At 37.6% G+C, this 23,656-nt stretch overlaps 1 protein-coding gene across 6 annotated transcripts in view; it reads left to right on the plus strand.

The window, feature by feature from the left end:
• Window positions 1–23,656, plus strand: part of FMN1 (formin 1) — a 189,289-nt gene that overhangs the window by 45,541 nt on the left and 120,092 nt on the right. For 3 of the 6 annotated variants that reach the window (XM_062619315.1, XM_062619314.1, XM_062619317.1), the window contains exons 3-4: window positions 4,159–4,334; window positions 15,483–15,600. In XM_062619315.1, the coding sequence (XP_062475299.1) occupies window positions 4,159–4,334; window positions 15,483–15,600 (294 nt within the window). Of the gene's footprint in view, window positions 1–4,158; window positions 4,335–11,546; window positions 13,396–15,482; window positions 15,601–23,656 lie in introns of those variants that run through there. The other 3 variants (XM_062619318.1, XM_062619319.1, XM_062619316.1) reach the window with 2 other exon arrangements.

Here is a 23,656-nt window from a genome sequence, read left to right on the forward strand (position 1 = left end):
ATACGTTGACTTTTCAGCTGAGGTTACCCTCACATTCCACCAATGCTTTCAGTAACATTACTCACGCCTAATGTATTTGGGGAAGGAATTATACCAAAGATTGTTTAACATGCTGGGACTTGCTGATGTAAGATCTTGGAACAGCTAAATCCCTATGGTAATATCACTGTCTTCCAGTAAGTAATATTTTAAGTGCTCTAAATGTAGTTCTGATGTTCAGATCTGCTGTCAAAACAGTGCCTTTAAATAAGTGATTTTGCCACTTAGACTGTTGTACTTTTGTGGTCCATTTACTGTATAAATCTACTTGGTTATTTTGTTTTGTTTGTTTTTCTTTCTAAAATTGAAGACCCCCAAAATCTTAAACGTCCACAAAACTTGGCATTCTGAAACTTGTTCTCAAGAGGTATACAAAAACTTAAATTTTGTTTTATTTACCTTCTTTTCACTCCTTCCAAGAAGCAGTGAATGCAAGTGTCTAAAGCTTGCTTTATTCATGCTTCACATATAAGTGCTTATAGTATTTAACCAAATAGGCAGTAGAATTGTACATTACATATAAATCACAGTACAAAAAGAATAACCATTATATTTTTATCCTGTGTGATACAACAACGCAGTCTAGAAATCTTGGAGTGCAATTAAAAGATTAATATAATATAGAATGACTAGTGATTGGGAACCAAAAGCTAGAAAAACACAGTGTAAACTTTGGTCTCAGACTTAAGTGTGTTGTGGTTAAGCAAACAATGTTCCCACAGGTTATGCATATTATGACTCATCCTAATTGACTGGACAAACAAAAAAAATTTAATTTGAGAAGCTGATTCTTTTTCCCCAAGTACCTTTCCCAAGACAGCTCAGAAAGTACCAAGAAGCATTCTAGAGACAGACACTGCCCAGCAAAAACATACCGTGTCCCATAGCAACTGTGGATTCCGCAACGGTGACGTAATAAATCTATTACATGTTATCTAATATGCCTGTTTGCTAATTTAAGAAATCATGTTTAAAAGACTTTCTATGACAAGAATGTGTCATTTGTACAAAAAAAAAGACAGGTGTAATGACCTTCTAATTATGTAGGTTCAGCACAGGACTGGAGGGTTTAGGAGATCCTGGATATACTATTTATTATCACAGTCTGATGATATGACCGTGCCTGTATCCCTGAGGTTTCAGTACCTCATTTGTCTTATCTGTACATTGGACAAGATAAACAAGTTCTTTACTTACACTCACGAAGTCTGTGTGGTAAAAATTGCCATAGAAGCATGCAGTACTCAGTCTTCCTGCGTTTACTTTGCTCTGACTTCCATTCCCTTGGGACAACAGGTGGCAGCAAATCTGTATTTAGGCAGTCTTCTTTCTACATTCAGTGTACATAGGAGGCACTACCTAATTGGTGTAAATTGCAAAACGTGGAAGACACTTGGACTCCCTTGGAAGCCCTTTTTTCCCAGAGGAAAACAAACAAATAGAGAAAAAAATTTCTCAAATCTGTTAAGTTGGCTAAAGGATAAGCATATGCATTTTAAAACTTCCTAAATTTAGCCTATCAATGAATGGATATAAACATGTTTGTATATACATGCATTAAATATGGGATCTTTGTTTTAAGCAACCACTCTTGTATTTAAAACATTAACTGTAAATTTATATAGAAAATAAACCTAATTCAACAGGAGTCTCTGAAATTATATAAACAATCTAAATTTCCTTGCAGTGGGTTGCCAATTAAAAAAAAAAAAGTTTCCTGGATAAGTGTAAGTAGCAGTAAAATCCATCTATTGGAGCTGACAGACTGGTGAACTTAAGGGAAAAATAGGGCTAAGTATATAAAAACTTGCTTAAAATAAAATAGATGATTAAAGTTATCCTTTCCTATTCCATTGTCTGCTGAAGTGGATAGGTCCTTTAGCAAAGAAGTGGTTGTATGATAATGGTGCATACAGGTGGGAAATGGTTCAGGGAAGAATTTGGTCATCATCTTGCAGGGTAAACACAGGAAACAGAACATTAAGTAACAACTGGAATAGAAGGTGAATAGAGGTTTGGTAACAGACATAGGAGCAAATTGCTGCCAACAGCAAAAGTGCCATAAATTAATATGGTCGTGAGAAAAATTAAATTTGGACAAAACCTGAATCTCTGCAGCTGAGGGAGGTACTAATTTTTTTTTAGTAGCCCAGAAAGCATTTGGCAGGCTGACTGTTCTTAGCTATGTCATGGTTAATTTTGGGAAATAACAGCTGCTGCAAGAAAGAGTTCTGAATGTGGCCCCTCCCCTTGCGACAGCTCTGTATCATCGCTTATGAATCAATGAAAATCATTAGAATAACCACATTATGGGTAAAATTCACTGCTACATAGGAGTTTAGCACTTTAGCAGTAGCTGACCTAGAACAGGTATCTTGAAATGGAGGAGATTGAAACTGATTTAAATTGATTGAAATTGATTGCAGAATGCAACTGTAGTCAAGCTTTGAAGTACTAGAGGTAATGCTGTGTGGGGTGGGCAACCAGTGAATAGATAATTACAAAATCAAAACAAATTTGTATTTCTGAACCTAAGTTTTCTAAATATCAGAATGACTTTCATAATTAAATAAGGGCCAACAAGAAAAAAAGTTTGTTAAATGTGTAAAAGTATAAAGAAAAGCAATGATTCAGACAGTCAGCAAAGTTCTCTGTAGATACGTGATCTTACTAAAGATGGCACATCTGCAGTTGAACACATCCTAAATTATACTGTTTTGTGTTTTAGTATGTTGATACAGTTTCATATTTTATGGACAGCACACTTTCCAAAAGTGTAAAGTATGTACAATACACTTTTTGCAAAAATGCTGTCTTTTGATAGGATCTTATGCTGAGATTTTGTGTGAATAGATGATTTTATTCACACAGTAATACCTGATCTTACTTTGGATTGCTGGCCATTTTGCCAAATGTTTTATTTTACTCTGCTTAGTGATACAGCATGGCACCTAAATTATTTGGAGCTGTAAGCTTTCAAAAAGTTTGAAAATCAGCCTATATTTAAGCAAACAGGCCTACAGATTCGATCCTAGTGCCTCTTTTTTTACCATGGTCTTTTAAATTTAGGGAAGATGCAAAAAATTAAAAATAAGTTACAAAACTGTAAGTTCAATTGCTTGTATAATGCTAAGCCACCATATATAGCAGCGAGGAATTGTGATAGCATCTAAATTTTCCATGAAAATGTTCCAAGATTGATGAGTCTGTGTATATGAAAGAGTGTATATATCCTAGAGAATATAAAAAGAGGTGTATATGCCCTATAGCATGTCAGACATTTCACATCAGAGAACACACTGACTTAGTGGCATTCACTGGTTTTCTCATTGTTAAAATAGAAACTATGGTGGAGAAAAAGACTTACTACTCCTTTGGGGGACCAGTAATCCAGCAATTCTGTGAATGGGAGAGTGCTGGGTGGTTGCAGTGCATGAGGTAGGGGTGTGTATTGCTGGCTATCAGGTTTTGCTCTTATCTCTTGTACTAAATTCACACCTGGTTGTTTGTAGCTAAACTACCCCCCAGCTAGGTTGATGTTATGTTTAAGGCTACTGGATCAAGTGTTAACATACCACTTTTGATTGAAAGACTGCTTTTTATGCATCTGGTGTAATGGACTAATGTGGATTGGGGCAGTCCCCGCTAAGACTCTTTTTAGCCAGTGTTACAAAGTTTGTCTAAACAGTTTGTTGAGCTTCCTTAGCTTAGTTTTATACTTGACAACCACCTCTGAAATATAAATGTGTCACAGGCACATTCAGGAGGACAAGCAAGAGTGCCTTGGCAGGGGAGATGAAATCTCAAGCACCTTACACACAATGTGTATCTGTGTATGAGGGAAAGACAAGCAGCCCACTTTTTTTGCTAGATCTGTCCCACAAATATTAAGTACAAAACCATTTTTTTTCTCAGTGAAAATATGTACCCCATTTATGCCATTATATTTTGTTGTAAATAAGCAGGACTTTAAGTGCGTATGTTGATTGTGTGTACCAGAATTTCAAAAAGATACAGAAGTTTCTATATGCAGGGATTATCTGCAGATGCATACAATTATTTTATTTTTATTATTATTTTATTTCATTTTATTTCATTTCATCTCACATTGCATTCCAGCAGATTCAGCTTTAAAGGATCACCTCACTGAACGGCTGACTAATTTGGATGTGGCAAACAGAGATGAAGATACCTGGGGTTTGGATTGCACAGTGGGGCTCTCAAACCCATTTGCTCATTTCAGTGAGAAAGAGAAGATCAATAGAAATATGCTGCATTTGAGCCTGGAACTGAATGTGAGTAGGTTACTATTCATGCTATATGGGATTTCAACAAGCATTTATTATATACAATTACATTTCTGGCATGCATTTTTTCATAGTATGTCTAAAACCATGTTCCAAAATATCTGACAAACTCCAAAGTTTTGGATAAAATACAGTTTTCCAGATGGTCTGTGCATCCATATGCCTATGTGCTGCTAAGCCTGAGAGCAATACATACAGATTTTTTTTTTAAATTATACAAATAGATTGATATATGATGTTTTTAAAATCGTGATGGGTGTTTATTTTAAATTAGTTGTTTTCTTGGAAATGGATTGAAGATGCTAGCAACTAAAAGATGCCAAGGATAAGAACAGATACCAGGAAGATTAAAATCGGCAAGCAATGTGTGTGTGTGCATGTGTGAGTGCATGTACCATGCGCACATGCTTGTGTGTGTGCAGAGCCCAGGACTGCTGGGAGCCATGCTATTGCTTCTCAGAGTTTTGGAGCAGTTGAATTAGAACTTAAGTCAGACTGGCCAGGAATTTGATAGGAAAAGTTTCTAAACTTCCTGGGTTATAAGACAATTGATGGCAACCCGAGTCAATCACAATGCAAGATATTTACTCAACATGACCTGGACTAATCTAGCTGGAGATATGCATATGCTCCAGGGATGAGCAGTAACTAGCCTACAGATAGCCATGTTTGGCAGTATTTTCAAACTGAAGGGGCAAAGGAACAGAATGTAGTAGAAGAGGAAAGAAACATAAAAAGGATGGAATGGCTGAAAGAAAATGCTTTAAAGACCAGACTACATAAGGCAGTTTGTGTAACAGTGACATCTATTGGTAGAAATACCAGAATTGACTTAGAAGTACATTTTAAACTCTTGTAGCATTCTTTTACTCATTATTCTCTTGAGCTTGTTAAAAAATTAATTTCTTCTAACCTCCTTTCTGAAAATAATTCATTAGAATGTTGTTGTATTACAGTGATGGTACGGGGTTATCCTTGTAATAAAATGTTGAGATGAAAACGAATTACTGGACTGAAAAGTACTGTGACGTAGTTGTCATCACTGCTACAAATATATGCTACAACAGGAATAATCCAGTCCGTGAGGATACTTCTTTTGCATTTACAAAGTCATTATATAGAGCAGAAGGACTTTCAAGCTAAAAGCCATTTAAGAACAATAATTTGAGTAAAGTAAGAGGTTTCTAAGCTTAATAAGCAGTTTGTTTCCATTTGCTCACGTTTTTTAAAGCCATATTTTCTGTCCAATTAATTAAATTGTGAAAAAGGGAATGACTTCAGTTTCTTGAAGAAAGAATACTTATTTCAGTGTTTCCAAAAGATGCAGAACAAAAGCCTCCATTTCTAAAAAGAGGGGTGCTCAGTATGCGCTGATGGGTTGTTAATGACCCACTAGGACACTTTATCCTGCAGCTTACTCCTTGTGACTCTTGAAAGTCTTTCAGAGCTGAACTCTGGGCTGAATTACTCACAGAGCCCTTGCATTTGGTAGACTATTTTTCTGCTTAAGGATGAGTCCATGTCTAGTTGCGTGACAAAGGTTGAAGGAGGAGCTGCCGAAAGAATGGTAGTGAGAAGGCTGCTGCCGGTGCTGCCATCAGAATCCGTTAGACTGCAGCACTGCTACAACCAGCCTATAAGAAAGATAATGGCCAAAAATAGGTTGCCTGAGTTGGTCTGGTGATGGCAGTCAATTCCCAGGTTGTTGTCTTCCCTGTGCACTCCTCAGACTGGACAAGAAGACAACTGTGGTCAAAAAATGTGTCTGTGTCTGAAGAGGAACTCTGAAACAAAGATGATGTTTCCAGGAAATAGCAACTGAAATGGACTAATATATTTCCTCACAGTTGTGCTACACCCACCCATGTGATGATGTTGGAAGAAAAAGTTTAACCTGATTGATCAAAAAGCAGTTACATTCATAATAATGACAATGTGAAACCCCAAGCTTCCTACTGAATGCTTTCTATGGATTAGGATCGTCCTTACAGAAATTTATAATATATTTGTATATGTGCACATATTGATACACTACTGTTTGCTAATGTTATTGTAAAGATGTTTCTATGTTTTTGGTAGTCGGGAGAAGGCAGATAAAATAAATGAGTGAGAGAGTGGATGAACTCTGCTCCGACAGGAATTTCAAGTGCACAATCTGTATCAGAAGTCTGAAAAAAATTCCTATGTTGGATTTTAAATTTTAGTTGGAGCATGCTGTGTTCTCATTCACAAGCCAGCATAGAAAAGATATGGCGATATGGAAGATAATGAAACAAAATAGAAATGCAGCTCCACCCTATTCTTTATGCAACATTTCTTCTCAGATAAAAAAGCACAAAAATGAGATGTGAAATTGCAGCTAATATAACTTAATATGTAGTAATTAAAAAAAAATTGGCAAATTTACATAACTGTGGATTTTATTTTATACAGTTTTTTGTTTAATCTTTATTATATCATACTGTAGATTTGGAGCAAAAAGCCTGTTGAAATTAAAAGAAGGTGAAAAGAGAGCAACCTAGAAAAGGAAAGCACAAGGGGAAAAGATTAAAAATTCATCTCCATTCTTTGTTACACTAAGTGCCGGCCTTTGTGCCTTAATGCACAAAGATCTTACTCAGTTTACTTACACAGTTTACAGTGATCTTCTATTCCCTGTCTTTGTTATTTGTATGTCCACTTGTTTTAACTAGGAGATCAGTCAACACATCTTTCTACAAATTCTGTATCAGAATTAGCACTGAGTTTTGATGTGACAGGTTTTACAGGCTAACTGTTCCATACATGTATTGATACAATATGCATTTCTTCATAAGAGTTAGCTTGCTTTCTTAATGTTCTTTCTAGTTTTATAAACATATAACCATTATCATCTTCTTCCAAATTCTCTAAAGTAGTCCATATTTCAGTGTCAAGTAGAATTTTGATGAAGATGATAAAAACCACATTACATTTCTACAGCTCCCTACACCAAGTGTGTCTTGTGCCCACTCATTCTGTTAACATCATGTAATGCTGAATTTTGATAAGAATTATCATATCTATGTTTCTGTTGCTACGGCTAAACTTAATTATTTGCATTTAAAACGATTATGTTGGTGATATCCAGATCCTCAGACCTCAGGAAAATTGCTCACATAACGGTCCACAGTGAGGTAACAAGGCTGAGAATAATGATGAAAATCCAGGATTTAAAGATTTCCTTCCATCTTCTCTGCCTTTTCTATTTGACAGCATTTAAGGAGTTAAAATACTAAGTATAAAATCAGATAAGCACCAGGAGAGACAAACAAGACAGCAGGCAAATGTTAAGATTATCAGTCAGCCCAGTAAGGGTTGGGCCTGGGACAGGGCAGAGGGCAGGACTGTGTCAGCTGAGCTTCACACAACCACAACCACAGCCTGCAGCTGCACGTGGCTTTTCTGAAGCCTGACACAATTTGTGCATTCTATGATTCTATTATTATTATTTTCAATAAATTATACACATTTTCTTGGTTAAAGCTCTTTGTGCTGAAAAACAGTACAGATGTTTAGCCACTTGGATGTCTTGTAAAATGTCTTCAGGTCCTGTTCTTGTTTCTCTAGTTTGCTATTACAGAGATCTGAAAAGGCAATCTGAATAGATATGGGGTCAGGAAGCCTTGTGTCCTGTCGTATGACAGTCATAGAAATTAGATTACTTTATTCTGGCTTATTGTGTGTTTTCTCAAAGATAGTTTAAAAACCTACTTCAGGGGAGATCTTAAGACACCTCAGAAACAGAACAAGAGTGAGCTCTAGGTGTGATTTCTGTCTGTGATAAAATGTAGGTCAGGAAGGGTGTGGATTATTAAATGTGCTTTAAACTGTAAAGAATGATTGTCCTTTTGTATAATTAGCAAGTTGACTGCTCTGAAAGGTGCTATGACAGGTTTTAGGGGCTTTTCTGAGGCACCAGAGAGCTGTCAGTTTTATTAAGTGACATGAATATCATAACTGATTTTTTCTAGAGATTTTGAAGTTGTTTCTTCCTTCAGATGCAGTATTACAACCTCTTCAGTGATACTTCCCTTATGAGATAGATCCACCCAGCATTAAACCACTTCTGCCAGCAAACTGACTCATTTACACATCAAAATATGACGATCTCCTTCTTGTGTAAAAATATTAAGGGCATGTATCGATCTAGGTATTTTACCCAGAAATACTCTACTGGGTAAGTACCAATGTGTATTTCATAATCAGTTATCTAGTCCCTCATCAGGGCACTGTCCACTGGGATGATCATCAGACTGTGAGAAATAAGTCCTCACAAAACCATTATTTGAGGTTGGGGGTTTATGGGCTGCATGGTGAATTTGAGAGATCAGCTAGCTTCCAGATTTTGATCATTTCTCCAGAGACAGTTACAGACCCAAGTTTCCTTGTTCATTCTAGTGCTCAAAAAGCTTGAAAGTTTCTTCTCGCTTTCTCAAGTTTATTATCAAAAGTACATATAAAGCAGTATCATTTTCTTCAGGTTTATGAGATTACCTCTGGCTTTATAAGTTATATTTCTGCTTCTGGAGTTCAGTTATTCAGTGTTCATCTCTGTTTTTTCTAGCATCTCAACGCATTGCATAACTTTGGCATGACACTCAAAGCACCATTCTTTTCACTGCTCATTTGATCATTGTCTTTTAAGTTTTGTTGGGATGTTGTTTAGATATAAAGTATGGCTTTCCTGGTTTTAAGTCACTTTTAAACTAAACTTTTCATATGTACTGTAATATTAAAATTTTAAATAGTTACATAGTGACTATTTTCAGTAACCTATGTACAATATTCATATAACTGTTACAGCTTGATGACTCTAGATTATTACAGTAAAGTTTTATTCTAAGTATGGGTTGTCATTAATACAAACAGATAAATATTTGTCATAATCTGAATGTTTAGTTTAAAACGTACCATGAAGTTGTTCACATATAGTTTTTGTTAGTGAGCAGTGAAACTATCCATGAAAAATACGATTTAATGTTTAGCCATCATAAGTTAACCAACCCCCAAACAAATAGGTACATAAGCAGATAAGCAAGGCATAACTATATGAAGTGTAAGGACAATGAACAATTAATCCCATGGTTGAACGTAGATGTAAACTTAAATGTAGAAAACTTTGGTTCAGTAGGGTCACTTTGCCCCAGTTGTCACAGAATATCACAGAACAGCTTGGGTTGGAAGGGACCTTAAAGATTATCTAGTTCCAACCCCTCTGCATGGGCAGGGACACCTTCCACTAAAGCAAGATGCTCAAAGTCCCATCCAACCTGGCCTTGAACACTTCCAGGGATGGGGCATCCACAGCTTCTCTGGGCAACCTGTTCCAGTGTCTCCCCATCCCAACAGTAAAGAATTTCTTCCTTATATCTAACCTAAATCTAGTCTAGTTCAGTTTAAACCCATTACCCACTGTCCTCTCACTATATGTAATTTGTTATAAAATTAAATTTGGAAATGCTATAGATTTGCCTTCAAGAACTCCTGTTTTAGAGGGAAATCATGAGTGCTGAGGTAGCTACTTTCCATTTGTTCTACAAACCCTGGGATTGTAAGAGTAGGTTGGTACAGGGAGTGATAAAGATACGGTGTCTCTTTCTTTGAGTAGGGCTTCCTTTTGTGATGTTTATCTATATTAAGCCTAGAACACAAGGGGAGTTGTGACCTGTCAGTCATTTCTGTCCTTGTCACCAGATGTTTAAGCACAGCGGAGAAGCAAGTCCAGAGCAGGGAGTATGGCAGAAGATACTGTTCTGTGTTAAATCACAGATAAAGATGGGAATGATTCCAGTGCCCTTTGTCTGTAGGTATGCATGCAAGCCTGTCATTGAAAAGGTGCCTGTAAGCTTCATCAAAGGCCTTAGTGTTACAATCTGTTTTTTGGGGAACTTTCTTCCTGCTGACTTTTGCGGTTGACCTTATGATCTTTTATAATATATTGAAAAGGTAAATACATACTTTTTGTACAATGTACATTTTTAAACATGAAACCAAAAATTAAATGTGTTGGGATACTTTGTTTTGTAGCTTGTCTGTTAATGTTTAGCTTCTCAATGTTTTTGAGTAATCTGACACGGTGTTGTGATCTGCAGCTGATTTCCCTGTGAATGACAGCTTTCCCCATGCTGCTTGTTTAAGATTACTCATCACAGCTAAACGGCTGACCGTAGAATGACCCTCAGACTTCTGTGGGAAAAAAAAAGAATCGTATCTTTGAATTTCTGAGGTACTAATCTGGAAATTTGACTAAACAAACTTCTTACAGGCCAGGGAATATAAGAGTATCAATTCCTGTAGATTTGCAGTCTATAGTTCCAAAAATAAGGAACAAAAGTGAAGACTTTTGATGGGAACCTTACCTAAATGTTACTGAATTTCTGAATATCAAAGGTGTTTAAGAGTATTTCGTGCTTGCTTTGTAGGTGTTTTAGGAAAAAAAAAAAAAGTATTATCCCTGGCAGCTTCTGTTAATACTGAGTTATACAGTCTTGAAGATTTCCTTTAAGTGTTTTTGCCAGTATTAACTAAACCAAATCTCACACATGCAGCATTACCGTGGCAATATATATATAATTACATGAAAGTTACCAAAAAGTGTGTCAGCGGAGAGTGCTCTGGTTTGAAATAACCCACGCTTGGTGCTGCGCGGCTGGACAGCCGGCTGATTTCTAAACAGTTAACTCGGCGCTGGGAGCGCTGGCTGTTTACCCTGCCCACCCAAAGAGCTCCCAGTCACTGGGTGTGGCGGGAAAAGCCTTTGATAAGTACCTGTGTACAGTTCACAGAAGTAGCTGTGCAGACTTAGGACAGTAGTAATATGAAACCAGTCTCGTTGGTTTTTGTTCATGGCCCTGGAGGCTGAAATCTGCATTCCAGATGAAACCTGCAGCAAATCGGAAGAGAGCCTCTTTTTTTTTTTCCTGCTTTCTTCGGCTTCAAGGGCACTCACGCGAGTTCGCTCTGGCCAGACAGGAGCTGGGGACTCCGCACAGACTCCGGGTGGTGGCATTGGAAGCTTCGGATTTGTTACTTCAGGTTTACATTTGACATTTTTGAGTTGTTACGGATTTATAGAAGAAGATCTTTATTAAAGGGGAAAGACTACGCAAAAGAATTCATCAGGACTTTTCTGCTGAAAACCACTCGCAGCTTCTGTACTGGGATAAGGAAGTAGTGCCCAGCTCCGTCCGGGAGGTTTCTTTATATAGCTGCTCTGTGCTTTTAGCACGTAGGAAGCTGCGTGCAGCCAGTAGGATTGCAGGCGTCCCAGCAGTAACCATTGGTTGAATTTTCAGCCGAGATTAGTGCGTTGGCATATTTGCTGTGACAAAAAGTCCTTTGTGTAAAGGAACGAGTTACTGACGCTGCTGAGAACTTTTTTACGGTGGGTTTTTTTGCTGCTCCTGAAGTAGAGTTGAGAGCCCCGACGACCCCTTCGGCGGTCGGGTGGAGAGCTGGAAGCGGAAGGAGGGGCCCGGTGACCTGGGGGAGGCTGGGTGCCTTCGCAGGGCAGGGGAGCGCTGTCTGTTGCAGTGCCTGTAGTGAGTTCAGCCTGCTGCCTGAGTGCGTGCGGTAAATACTTGTTTTGCAGTTAGTGGCAGTAGTAGAAGCAAACTTACTCTGTACTTCATGCAACATGGAAGAAGAAAATGCAGTGCCTGACTGTATTGATCTTTCAGACCTGGAGAATATAGCAGAAAGTGAACCTGATCTTCTTACTACATTTTCAGCGAAAACACTTTTTGGATTTACAACTAAATTTGAATCTGCAGCTTCCAAAGAAGAAACAGTGCTTAAAGCATTTCAACCTTTGCACACCAGTATAAATACTCATGCTAACACCTGGCATGAGAGGAATGATGATGACTGTAATGACGACTCAGAAAATCAGCCTGGCATGAATAGTACCAGTGGCCAAGCTGACCCAGTGTCTGGTAGGCACATGGACCTGGAGCTGGAGTTAGCTGAACAAAATGAATTACTTCTTCACCATTTAAGGTTTGTACAGACTTCTTTGTCTGAATCTGACAATGATGACAAGGATGCTATTCTTGTACAAGGTACTTTGGTTCAGACAATAAGCGATACAGAATCGGACACGGAGAGTAAGGACCTAAACACCAGTGAAAACAGTACAAGCAAATCTGGTCTAGACAATGCTGCTTTGTTTGCTGAGACTTCGGGCAACAACAATCAAAATAAGGAAGAGTCAGAATCAGAAGGACACAGCAACAGTGATGACACTGTGGATACAGATGACATTGGCTTACACCCACCAATTTCTGAGCAGCTCCCAAAAGAGCTGGATGGTATTCTGGAGCATGACTCCTGTGGAAAAGACAAAATGTTAATGGATGAGCAGTTCAGTGTCTTGCTTGCTACAGGGGAATGCCCTCAAGAACTTCCAGATGAAGAACAAAGACCTTTAGCTGATAATACATTGCTCCAAAAACCAGCACTGGCTGAAAAGACTTTCCAGCTGCCCGCTTTCTTTAGTGGACTACGTGTGAGGAAAAAGGGACTGACCACAGAGGATGGGGAAACTGTTACAGAAATTAAACCAAGGGAGAATGATTTAGCTCTGCTCAAATTACGACAGCCTGTTAAGAAATCCAGTATTACATCAGGTTTGGCCACTAAAAAAAAATCAGCTGAACTTAAAGCAAGTCCTACTTTCCTGGAACAACTCTCGCACTTGTTGAACATAGATGTCTCTAAGAATGAAGATAGAACTGAGGATTCTGGTGAAGGGTCTGGGGTGACTGAGAACAGTGATGAAGCTCAAGAAAACAAAGCCTCCAGCAAAACAGAATCACGATTTCCCTCTGAGGAAATAAAATCAAGCCCTGCTGAATCTGCACTGGATGTCTTTAAAGCTTTATTCACACGGCCTCCAAAAAAAGAAACAACTGCAGATACTTCAGAGCTGGAAGCCATAAAACGCAAAATGAGAAATGAAAAAGAGTCCTTGAAAGCTGTATTTGAAAGGTCAAAATCGAAACCTGGGGATGGACCATCAGACAAATCTGTAGGTTGAATTACTTTTTCTTCCTAAGATCTGGAAATAGATTAAAAAAAATTATTGGTGGGGAATGAAGGTCAAAATGTCAGACTTGTCCTCTTCTTTTGGCAGTATCAAATTTTGGATTCCCAACTGAAGAAATGTTGGGGCTAATTTGTCAAAATTCCTGATCATCTTCAGTTGTAGCAGAGTTCAGTAAAAGCTGATGGTAGTCACAGCCTTTCAATTAGAAGTGACAGCTTAAAAAATCAGTTTTCGATTTTTAAGGAAAGATCACTACAAAACAGTTGTCCATATAGTAAGTATGGGTTTATGTCAGTTTGGTGCTGCAGATATCTACTGTAGTATTATTTCATAGCTTCTCAATCTCACTCTGTTTTTTTTTCATTGAGGTTTTTATTTTTAGAAGTAGTATTTCATTTTACCGTTAGGAATAATTCTGTGGTAAGAGCTTGTACAAGAAGTTGTGGATGATTTTCAACTCAGTTTGTCCAAGATGTAGAATTTAAAGTAGGTTGTTTTTTTTTTTTCCTATTTGCATGCATGTGTCTGGCTTTGAAAATATTGATAAGCATTTAGCCTTACCTGCAAATAACTTTGTGATTCCAGTTAGATGGCTCAAGTTATGGAGTAACGTAAGCATTTGTAAGGTTAATATTGTTAAGCATATGGAGATTTAGTTAGTAAATGTTTAAGAAATTAAAAAAAAAAACAAGCCTTTGCTAAGTTTTCATAGAACCAAAATGATAAATAACTTTGAATGTGATTTGAACTCTTTAGTTAAATGAGTAACCCTTGGGTTGGGGTTCCCTCAACTGAAATTCTTACAGCTACATCTTTGGCAGGTATAATCAGTCGAAAAGATCGTGCTGGATGGCTAAAGGGGGGAATTGTCTTAATGATTAAATTTGCAGGATTGGGCCCTACACCAGAAGCTATTTAAGTTAATTTGCTGTGTTGGTTGTACTCTCTTTCAAATTTTTATTCTTACGTAAAATTAAAAACTTTTAAAATATTTTCAGTGACACCTGGGTAGACTGATAATACTAGTTTGTAGTAAATTACCTATGGGGAGGAGAAAAGAGATACTCATTGGCTGTGGCTCGTACAGCAATTGCAGTCTGTATGTGCTCTTCCCATTCCTGGCTTGCTTCTTCCTGCTTGCACCATTCCTTGCGCTGTGCTGTAGTAAGCATTTGCGAGGCTCACAGCAAACCTCTTTGGGAAGCTGTCCTCATACAGGGTGAGTGAGGAAGTGCAGAATTCAGCAGGAGTGGCTTTTATAAGTGTCTGCTTAATGTCCGGTCTAGTGTAAATGCACATTTTCTCAGAGCAAAGCCAGAGTGAAAGGTCTTGCTTTGTGTGCGCCATTGGGGCCACTTTCATACCGGGTTTTGCTGTGACTGCAGTTGTGTCTGTGCAGTTGCTTTTAGCAGCATGTTGTAAATCAGGCTACAAGAAATGCCATAGATGAAAAAAAAACCCAAATCCTAGACCTGTATGAGAGTGCTTGTTTAGTGGTTTGGATTTGGGTTTGTTTTTTCCCCATTTAAAGTGTTAATTTAGCATTCCAGTTGACAGTGCTGTCCCATTAACAGCTGCAACAGCATTTTAATGTGACAGTATTACATGGTATGTGGACTGAGCAAGCTGCTGTAGGTGGGGCAGGAATTTCATAAACTAGCTGCTTCCAGAAAATTATATTGTTAAATGGTGTCTTAGGTGAATTGCACTAATGTTTACATGTAAGAGGAGCACAGATGGGTCCTTTCACTCTGAAGAAAAGATACAGGTAAAACTCCTTGGTGTTCTTGACCACCTCTGGTTCACCAAAACACAGACAGCTTCCCACACTGATGTGAACAGTTTCAGCGTATTACTGTATGTCACACGCATTATGTTATTTTCCTTGTCAAATTATGGTTCTACACTGATTTCTTTGTACCCCTTCCAATCAAGTGAGCACTGTTTCAATTGGTAGAATGAGGCAGATGAGCATTCTGGAGCATACATCTAGAGCTGAGCATGGTGGTTGCTGTTGTGGAATCAATTGACACTGCAGACTTTAATTTTTTCTTGCATCATTTTAACAGCCTGACCTGAGTCCCTCAGAGCAAGATGACAAGACTCCAGGGAGACTCCAGACTGTCTGGCCACCACCAAAAGCAAAGCATGAAGAAGTAAAAGTAGGATTAAAGTACACAGAAGCAGGTAAAACAGAGGTGAAGCATTTGCAGAAATTAGTTTCTGGTATTTTTAATCTTGTTTAATACGGAGATGGTAATAAGTCATAGTATTATCTGGAATAACAAGACTTTGTTTTAGATGTGTTGTTTGCTGTTGCTTGTTAAGCATCTGATTTTTAAAAGTAAGCAGTGAAGTCTGCATTGAAACCTAAATGCTTGCCTGTAGAAATTTATGAGGAAAGAAGTGGGTTTCTGATGGATTAGATTATCAATTTTTAACGGGGTTCTGTTCAATTGAGTGACAGAATAATGAACGAGTGGAAACCTGACTGCCTTAGAATGTGAGGGGCAGTGACCTGCTGGAATGTAGTCTGGCTGCAGTTTTTTTTTTCAGGTACTGTCCAGAATAAAGGTAATGGATACAGATTTTTGCAACTTGTGTGTAAACAGAGGAATACTTATATCTGCTCAGGTGACTTTTATAACTAGCTATGTATGTTGTCCTATACAAATGTATGAGAGAGTGTGTCCAAAGTGCAATGCTAACGAGTTACCAGATATGCTTTCCACAAAAAAATATTTCTTATTTTTTTGCATGTGTTGTAGGTAAATATTGACATGACATACATACAAGGGAAACAAAAACATTATTGTAGCTACTGCAACTCTGTTTCAAATGTGTATTTTTAAATATAAACAGGAGGCCTTGTTACTCAAATCAGTCAGAAATTCTGGAATTGTCTGAAGTATCAAAAGGAAAGGCCATAGACCATCTGTTCTTCATATACATGGAGATCTTGGAAAATAACCACCTAGAAGGGATTAAGTGGAATTAAATCCCAAGCTTTTATACTACCTTGCTGTGAGAAATTGTACAGGGTAATACTGTATGGTTCTTTCCAGCTCCAGTAGATATCCATTTGGCCTTGCATACGAGAAGGAACAAAAAGGAGTAATGTATCTACTGCTTTGTATTATTTACTGTATTACTTCTTTCTCCCTCTTTCCTCAGTTTTCTCTGCCTCAATCTTCCTTTTTTTTGTAAAGGGGGCATAATATTGGAAGTATAAAAGTTGCTGGAAGGTTCATAAACTTCAGTTTTGAGAGGAACAGCATATACACAGGATTGAATTTATGGTGTCTGGGAGTCTGTCACTAGATGACCAGGACAGGGATGCAGCTGTTTACAGAGAGTGCTACAGGCTCTTTCTGTTACTCTTAGATTCTTGTTATAGACTTGCCATATTTAATTTTACCCAAATAAATATTTTTTCTGCTAATGACTGTAATCATCTGTGGCAAAAACATAATGATGAAACAAAAAAAGGAAGGGGAACAGAATTAACAAAAGCTGCAGATTCTACTACTTGTAGAGAAATTAGGTCATGTTTTCCTGAAATTTGAATAGGAAGGGCAGACTGGCTTAAAGCCCATGTAAATTGTTGCTCTTTTGTTACTGTGATATTTTGGGTGGCAGTGTCATCAACATGCTAATGGTTAGTTTGCTAAGTCAATTTTTTATACAGACCAGATTCTGCAGTTCATTAGTCACTGCAGTGTCTGGCAGAGAGAGGCATTTGAATCAAAACAAACTGCTGATGATTCAGCTAAGATGAGACAGAAGCGGAGCTTTTAAAGGAAATTGGGAAAGGCCGTATTTGCAACATATGTTAGGAGTGCAGTGGAGCTATAGGTGTACTCAGTCGTTAGCAGGTTTATGTTTGTCATGGATGCCCAGAAAGCAGTTGTGGCAGCAAGGACACTGCAATCAGTTGTAAGTTGCGTATGATGGATCGGTTACGTTCTGGTTTTCTGAGTGAAAGGGTGACTGTTTTAAAGCACTATGCTAAGGAATTAATTTCTGTAGTCTTCTGCAAGTGAAGCAAGGTACTGCTCATGAGTAGTGCTGACACTAAAAAAACAGGAGTTCCTATTCAGTATTGGTCTTATTGCTGGGGGAGGATGGACAGGTTTTGTGTTTTTTCTTTTAAAGAATATTAAAGTGGCAATATGGCATTACTTCTAAACTCACTATCTTTTCTCTGGCAGTGGTTGGTACCTTCAAAGTGCATGTGTATACGGGCATTTGCTCTCATTAGCCTTTCTATCCAAAATTCCCGCCCAGCCACCAGTGCTTCATAGTGGACTTCTTAAAATATGATACAAAGCAGATTAATGATCACATTTAAACTGACTAGTCTCAAGCAATCTCAACATGAAACTCTGTTTCTTACCCCAGTGTCTTGTCCTGACAGCTAAGGTCAACTAAAAAAAATCTTGATTTCGGAATAGAGCCCAAAAATTGTGTTTGGCAGGAATATTTGTGATTCCAGTCTTCCTCCACTTATGTTCCTGAACAGATGATTACCAGTAACATAAGAAATGCTGAAGTGACTTTTTTTACCTTTCAGTCTATGATTTATGTTAGTGTTTTAATTTCTGTGATTAAGAGCTTTATCTACCAAAACAATAGGAATCTATACAAACAACAACAGTAGGCTGAATTATTAGGTAAGTATTCATTTAGCACAGCTTTATTTGAAGTTTAAACAAAATGCATCTGTCACAAGTGCGGTCATACTCAAGGATAAATCTATGGACATAAGTCTTTGCACTTAAGAGTACAAGAATATGTACTTATTTTATGAGGTTGCATAGACTTTTTTTTATTTGCCATGAGAAATCAGTGTTTTGAGTAACACTGAAAATTTGAAAGTTGGATTGCTGTAATCTTTCTTACAGTTCTGCACCAAGTCTTTGATTTACTTCCTTCATCCACATTCATTCCTTCCATGCATTACGGCAGCTCTGACAGGAAGGTAGGGACACTGAGGGAGAGGATTCCTGGCTTTTTGATCTCTTCTTGCTTCCTTGCCATGTTTTTCCTCATTGTTCTTGTTGCCTGATGGAAGCAAGAAATTCAGGCTTAATTTGGCCTATGCAGCAGACATCACAGTGACTCATAGCAGCTTGGAGGAGTAGCTAACTCCCTCCTGAAGCTTGTAGTCTGGCTTGTTGTGTGGGAAACCAGCTGAAAAGCAAATGGACCTAACAAGGAACACATGTGTCAAGCTGACTAGGCCTGTTAGGAATATTAGAAGTGAAAGGAGTTAGTGAACAAATATAACTCTGCAATATGTTTTTTTCATGCCTTTGATACCGTCTTGTGTAGTCACAGTATTGTCTACCCCAAGACCCAAATCTTGAGTTGTAAATTTTGAATTAAAAGGATGATATTACTATATTTTGGCATATTTTATGTTTTCTTAATCCTTTAATTCCTCTGTTTCCATAAAGCAACTGACTGCATTGTCAACTGGCTCTCTGTAATTAGCACAAGCTGCTTGCACGGTTCTCTAGAGAAACTGGAACTTCTTTGAAGTGTGTCAGTCTAAAATAGATGAAGTCCAGAAAGTCTGTAGTGCTTTACACTGTTTATATCCTGGAAGACTAGAAGAAAAGTATTTTAATTTATAGTTATAGGTTTATTCCATGGGAAACTACCAAGCAGTCAGAGACATTTCTGTGCATATTTCTCTGGTCCTAAAGTTCTGCCTTCATTAAAAGTTTCTTTTTCTTCCATAATTCTTAGAGCAATTTCTCCCATTTTTAAATCATTAAATCTGATACAAGGGTAGATGTGTCAGCCATTAGGTATGGTAAGAGTATCTAGCCAGGCAGAGGGGACAAATCCATGTCTATACTGAGTGAACTCAACTGTGACAGTAGATCACGTAGAATCCACACATAATGAACATCTCAGCTGCTGCATCTGTGTATGTCAGCACTCGCCACCTCTCACATCCAAGACGAGGACTTTAGACATGAGTTCTGCTGTTCATAAAACTATTTGTGTTTGAAGAACAATCTCCATATTAAGGTGGTATAGATATACAGATCCTGTGATTCCTGTTAAAATTGCACTTTAGCCATTAGAATTAACATAGTTTCTTATACAAAACGGAGACAGTTTAGTCTTTTGCTTAAGCAAAAGAGAAACTTAAAGTGATGACAGAAGTATTTGACATTCCTGCTGGAGAAAACGCAATTTTAAAAAAATCAAGTTGAAACATTAATCTATTTAGTGCTTTTTTTTTTCCATTACATGTTCTCCTGTTAATTCAAATGTCTGTATTTAATACTAAAAACCCCTGTTCTCTCACAGTCTGTCTATTCATCATCCTTAAATCTGCAGTGAGGTAATGCTGCTGTAATTTCTGTGACAGCAGTCTCTGATGCTGTAAGCACATTTCAGGGTAAATAAAATCAGGAGGTGACTGAGAAAGCTTTTGTTAAAAAAATGTGTCTAAGTAAGTGGTGACTTAAATACAAATTAATGGCAGAGTTTTATTACCAAGTCCCTTACGCTCTTGGTTCCCATTACGAAGTCACTTTATGCTCATGCTGTAAATGCAGAGAATAACCAGCTTATGTGAGAGAGAGAGGCATAATGGTCTGAACAAAATGATGAGAGATAAGAACATGATTTCTTATCTTTCTTTAACATAAGCGTCCTTTTTAGCCTTGAACAATTTGTCTCTAAAAAAGGCATAATGCTGATGTTGTTAGTGTTCTGAAGGAAGTTGTTGTAACAGTGGCTGCTAACAGTTGATTTCAGTTTAAAATAAAAACTTGACTTTTTCTAGTACTTTCAGTTTATTTGATTTCAGTGTGGTATTTGGGGTTTAGTTCTGGGATTCTATTACAGATTTTATTGCCATGAATTAGATAAAGCAGGACTACAGTAAGCAGGATATTATGCATCAGTTGAAGGTAGTGTTTTTCTGGTTTAATGGTCACTGACCAGTTGCATGTAACTTCAGAGTGCAGGTAGACTGCATAAAGGGTTTCTAAATTGTTTTACTATATTTTACTGAATTTATTGTGCAGCATGACAGGTGTATTTGGCCATGTTATATTAGCATTTCATATTTGACAAATACCCTAGTTATTGAGAAGCTGAGTTTTTATTACAAGATTGTTTTAGCCATATCATATTCCTCTAGAGTAACAGCAACATTTTGTCCCCTTACTTATGCCAATGAAAGCTGTAATTTTATGGATACGGAAGGTACTGGTCATAGTGCTGCTTGGAAATCCCTGTAGTCTCAGACAAATGGGTTGTGCATATGCTGATCAATGCAGCAGATGCTTTTCTGGGTATCTTGTAGCTCTGTCTCTTAAGATTTACTTTGCAAATATTACCAGAAAACTTCAAAGCCAAGCATGCAACAGAATCTTCCTTTTCTCTCCCCACCTCAGCTGATACAGTCATTCACACTGTGCCTCCTGAGACAGGAACAAAAAGGTAGGCCCCTGTTAATGCTGAAGATTTGTGGTTAAGATGCTTGTATTCCATTTCCAGCCCTTTTGCTGCTTCCTGGAATGACTTCAGGAAAGTTGTGAGACTTTTCTAAGCTTCAGTTTACCCATCTGTAAAATTAGGATAAGAGTCCTGACCTATTTTTCAAGCCAAATTCCTTTTTTATGTTCATCGGCTATTAGCACTAGATAGAAATGCAGAATTGAAAAGAATACTGACTTCCTAAACTTCAATCTGCAAAAAATCACACTTATAGTATGGGAACTGTGCCTACGGCCAAGTGGTAAAATGTTCATGGCCTCCTATACACTGAGAATGATATCATATGATGAGGCAGAAGAGTTATGCTCCACTTCTTCAATGAAAATCCCTCCTTTATTCCTCTTATGCATACCACCTATAGAAATGTAGTGATTTTTGCAATGCCTATTGTTTTTGGGTCTGGATGCATCTGTTGCAGCAGCTGCCTGACCAAGGCATGTTTTACAGTATTCAAAGCCATATCTGGAATGCATACATAGCTATAGATACCATGCTTAAGAACATAGAGAACAGCTTTGGTCCACTCGAAGTCGAAACTTGATTTTTAAACCCCATTTTTCCTAGTGAGAACATTAATCTATTATCTGAATATAATAAAGGCAAGTTCTATGAATTGTTTCTTTTATTGTAGATTTTATTTTTAAGTGTAGGGTCCTACCAGTGCAACATGGCAAAGCCCAAAACAGTCACAGGGTTTTGTGAAATGACTCTTGTTGTATAATGGGAACACAGTGAAAGAGCAACTGTGTACAGCACAGGAAGGACGACTTTGTATTTTATTTCCATTCTTCTATTTCAAAATATATGAGGCACTTTGTATAACAGAAATGCCTCTGAGTTTTACTGAATTCACTTTTGTGTTCTCCAGTTTCACTCTTCATGTGATTTGAAGTTCTGGCTGGCCCAGCATTTAAACATGAGAGATGTAGGTGCTGGACTATATGAAACACTGGGCCTGAATACCTGGACACTTTCTGAATATTTGTACTTGGATTTAGAAATGCATTTTGGGTTTCTTTTTAGTTGACTTCAATACCATTCCTGCCAAGTTTACACCCTCTGCTATGGCACAGACATATATTCTCTTACGTGTAAAAAGCCCAGCTCCTAGTTTTGTATATATCCATGTGCTAAGTTTGTCAACAGCTCTAAACTTGAGAATTGATGAGAATATGTTAAGTGATGTGCCTATGTGTGTGGATGTGTAGTATGCCTACATTCACCCACATACCCACCCATATTTGAATAAATATAATGCACGTGTAGTAGGCATGCATTCTCAATGTATGCCTACTATATATAGTATACAGCAATTGTGAAGGTGTTATAGATCTAGAATAAGTGCTTTGTATTTTATATTTGTGCTAGATGAAGTAGCTAGAGTCTAGAACTCGTCAAAGAAATTCTTCAATAAATTTGTTCCTTGTGTTTGCTGGTAAGGTGTTTTTTGTTTGCCATATTGCGTTAGTGAATATCGTCCTAGAATAGATTGGTTTTGTAAAGACAAAGTAGGATATTTATTGAGGAAGAAATCATCTTGTATGTCCCCAGCAGCTGCATCTCTAACACTGCTTTTCTGGGAGGGTGAAAATGAAAAGTGAAACTATTTATTTCCCCTATCAGGTAAATGAACTGTAGCTGTAACCTCTCACAGGAGAGGAACGGTCAAGTAGGTAGGTTACTCAGGTGACTGCTTCTGAATAGTGCTTTATGCTGCTTTGCAGTCAGAAAGAGTAAGAACTATTTTCTTCATTTCCATAACGGAGAATTAAGGGGTTGCTGTTTTTTCCTTCTGGAAGCTGCTTTTCTGTGGGCATCATTCTGTTGGTTGCTCTCAGGGAATTCAATGAGTGTTGTAAAATTACTTAATTTTCTATAGTAAGTTAACTTTTGTAATCTTCTCTATTATCTGAATATCTGGACACAATTTAGACAGAATACTGTCTTGTTTAGGTGTGTTTATTCTCCATGTGTTTCCGTTCCTCACATCTTCCGTGTGTCTCCATTCCTCACATCTTCCATGTTTGTACTGTACCACAATCTTTAAGGTGCTGAAAATAATTGCAGTTTTAAGTGTGAGAGGTTCTTCCTTCCCTTAAAAGTCTAAATAAATAACTAACTAAATAAGTTGAAGTGAAGGATGTCTGCTCATTTCCTAGTATGGAAGATTGACATCCTTACATGTGTTGAGTTATGGAGCTGGGAAGTAAAGAAAGGAGGACAGATAGTAGATGGAATGGGGTGAGAAGGATTTAGATAACGGGTCGAAAGTGCATTCAGTATTGTTTTAGCTAATCCCCTATCCCTAAAAAAAATGGTTAATTCTAAGAATTTCTTCAATCACAAATCACTTTTGATTTCCTAAACCTAAAATTAAATGCAAAATTTGTTCAAATTGGCATTCAGAAAGTTGAAGGAAGTCAGTTTTTCATAAGCTTTGTGCTGCTACTGACCAATCATCTTCTAAAAAAAAAAGTGTAAGCCACAATTTGTCTTAAAATGTTGCATTCATGTAGCTTTTCAAATAAATGTTTGTATTTCTCCCAGTGTAACTTCTGTGTAAAATCACGCATTATAAACACCCTTCCAAAACTGAACAAATGCCGTGTTTTGAAAATTGCTCATGACTGTGCTTATTGGATGAAAAGTCTGAAAATTTACTGCTTTTTAGTACTCTAGCCTGAAAAAGGCCGTAAGATCTCATCAATGCGCCTGT

Source organism: Pezoporus occidentalis, unplaced genomic scaffold, assembly GCF_034315485.1.
Source record: "Pezoporus occidentalis ecotype Australia unplaced genomic scaffold, CSIRO_AGI_Poc_V1 ctg21, whole genome shotgun sequence".
Taxonomy (NCBI): Eukaryota; Metazoa; Chordata; class Aves; order Psittaciformes; family Psittacidae; genus Pezoporus; species Pezoporus occidentalis.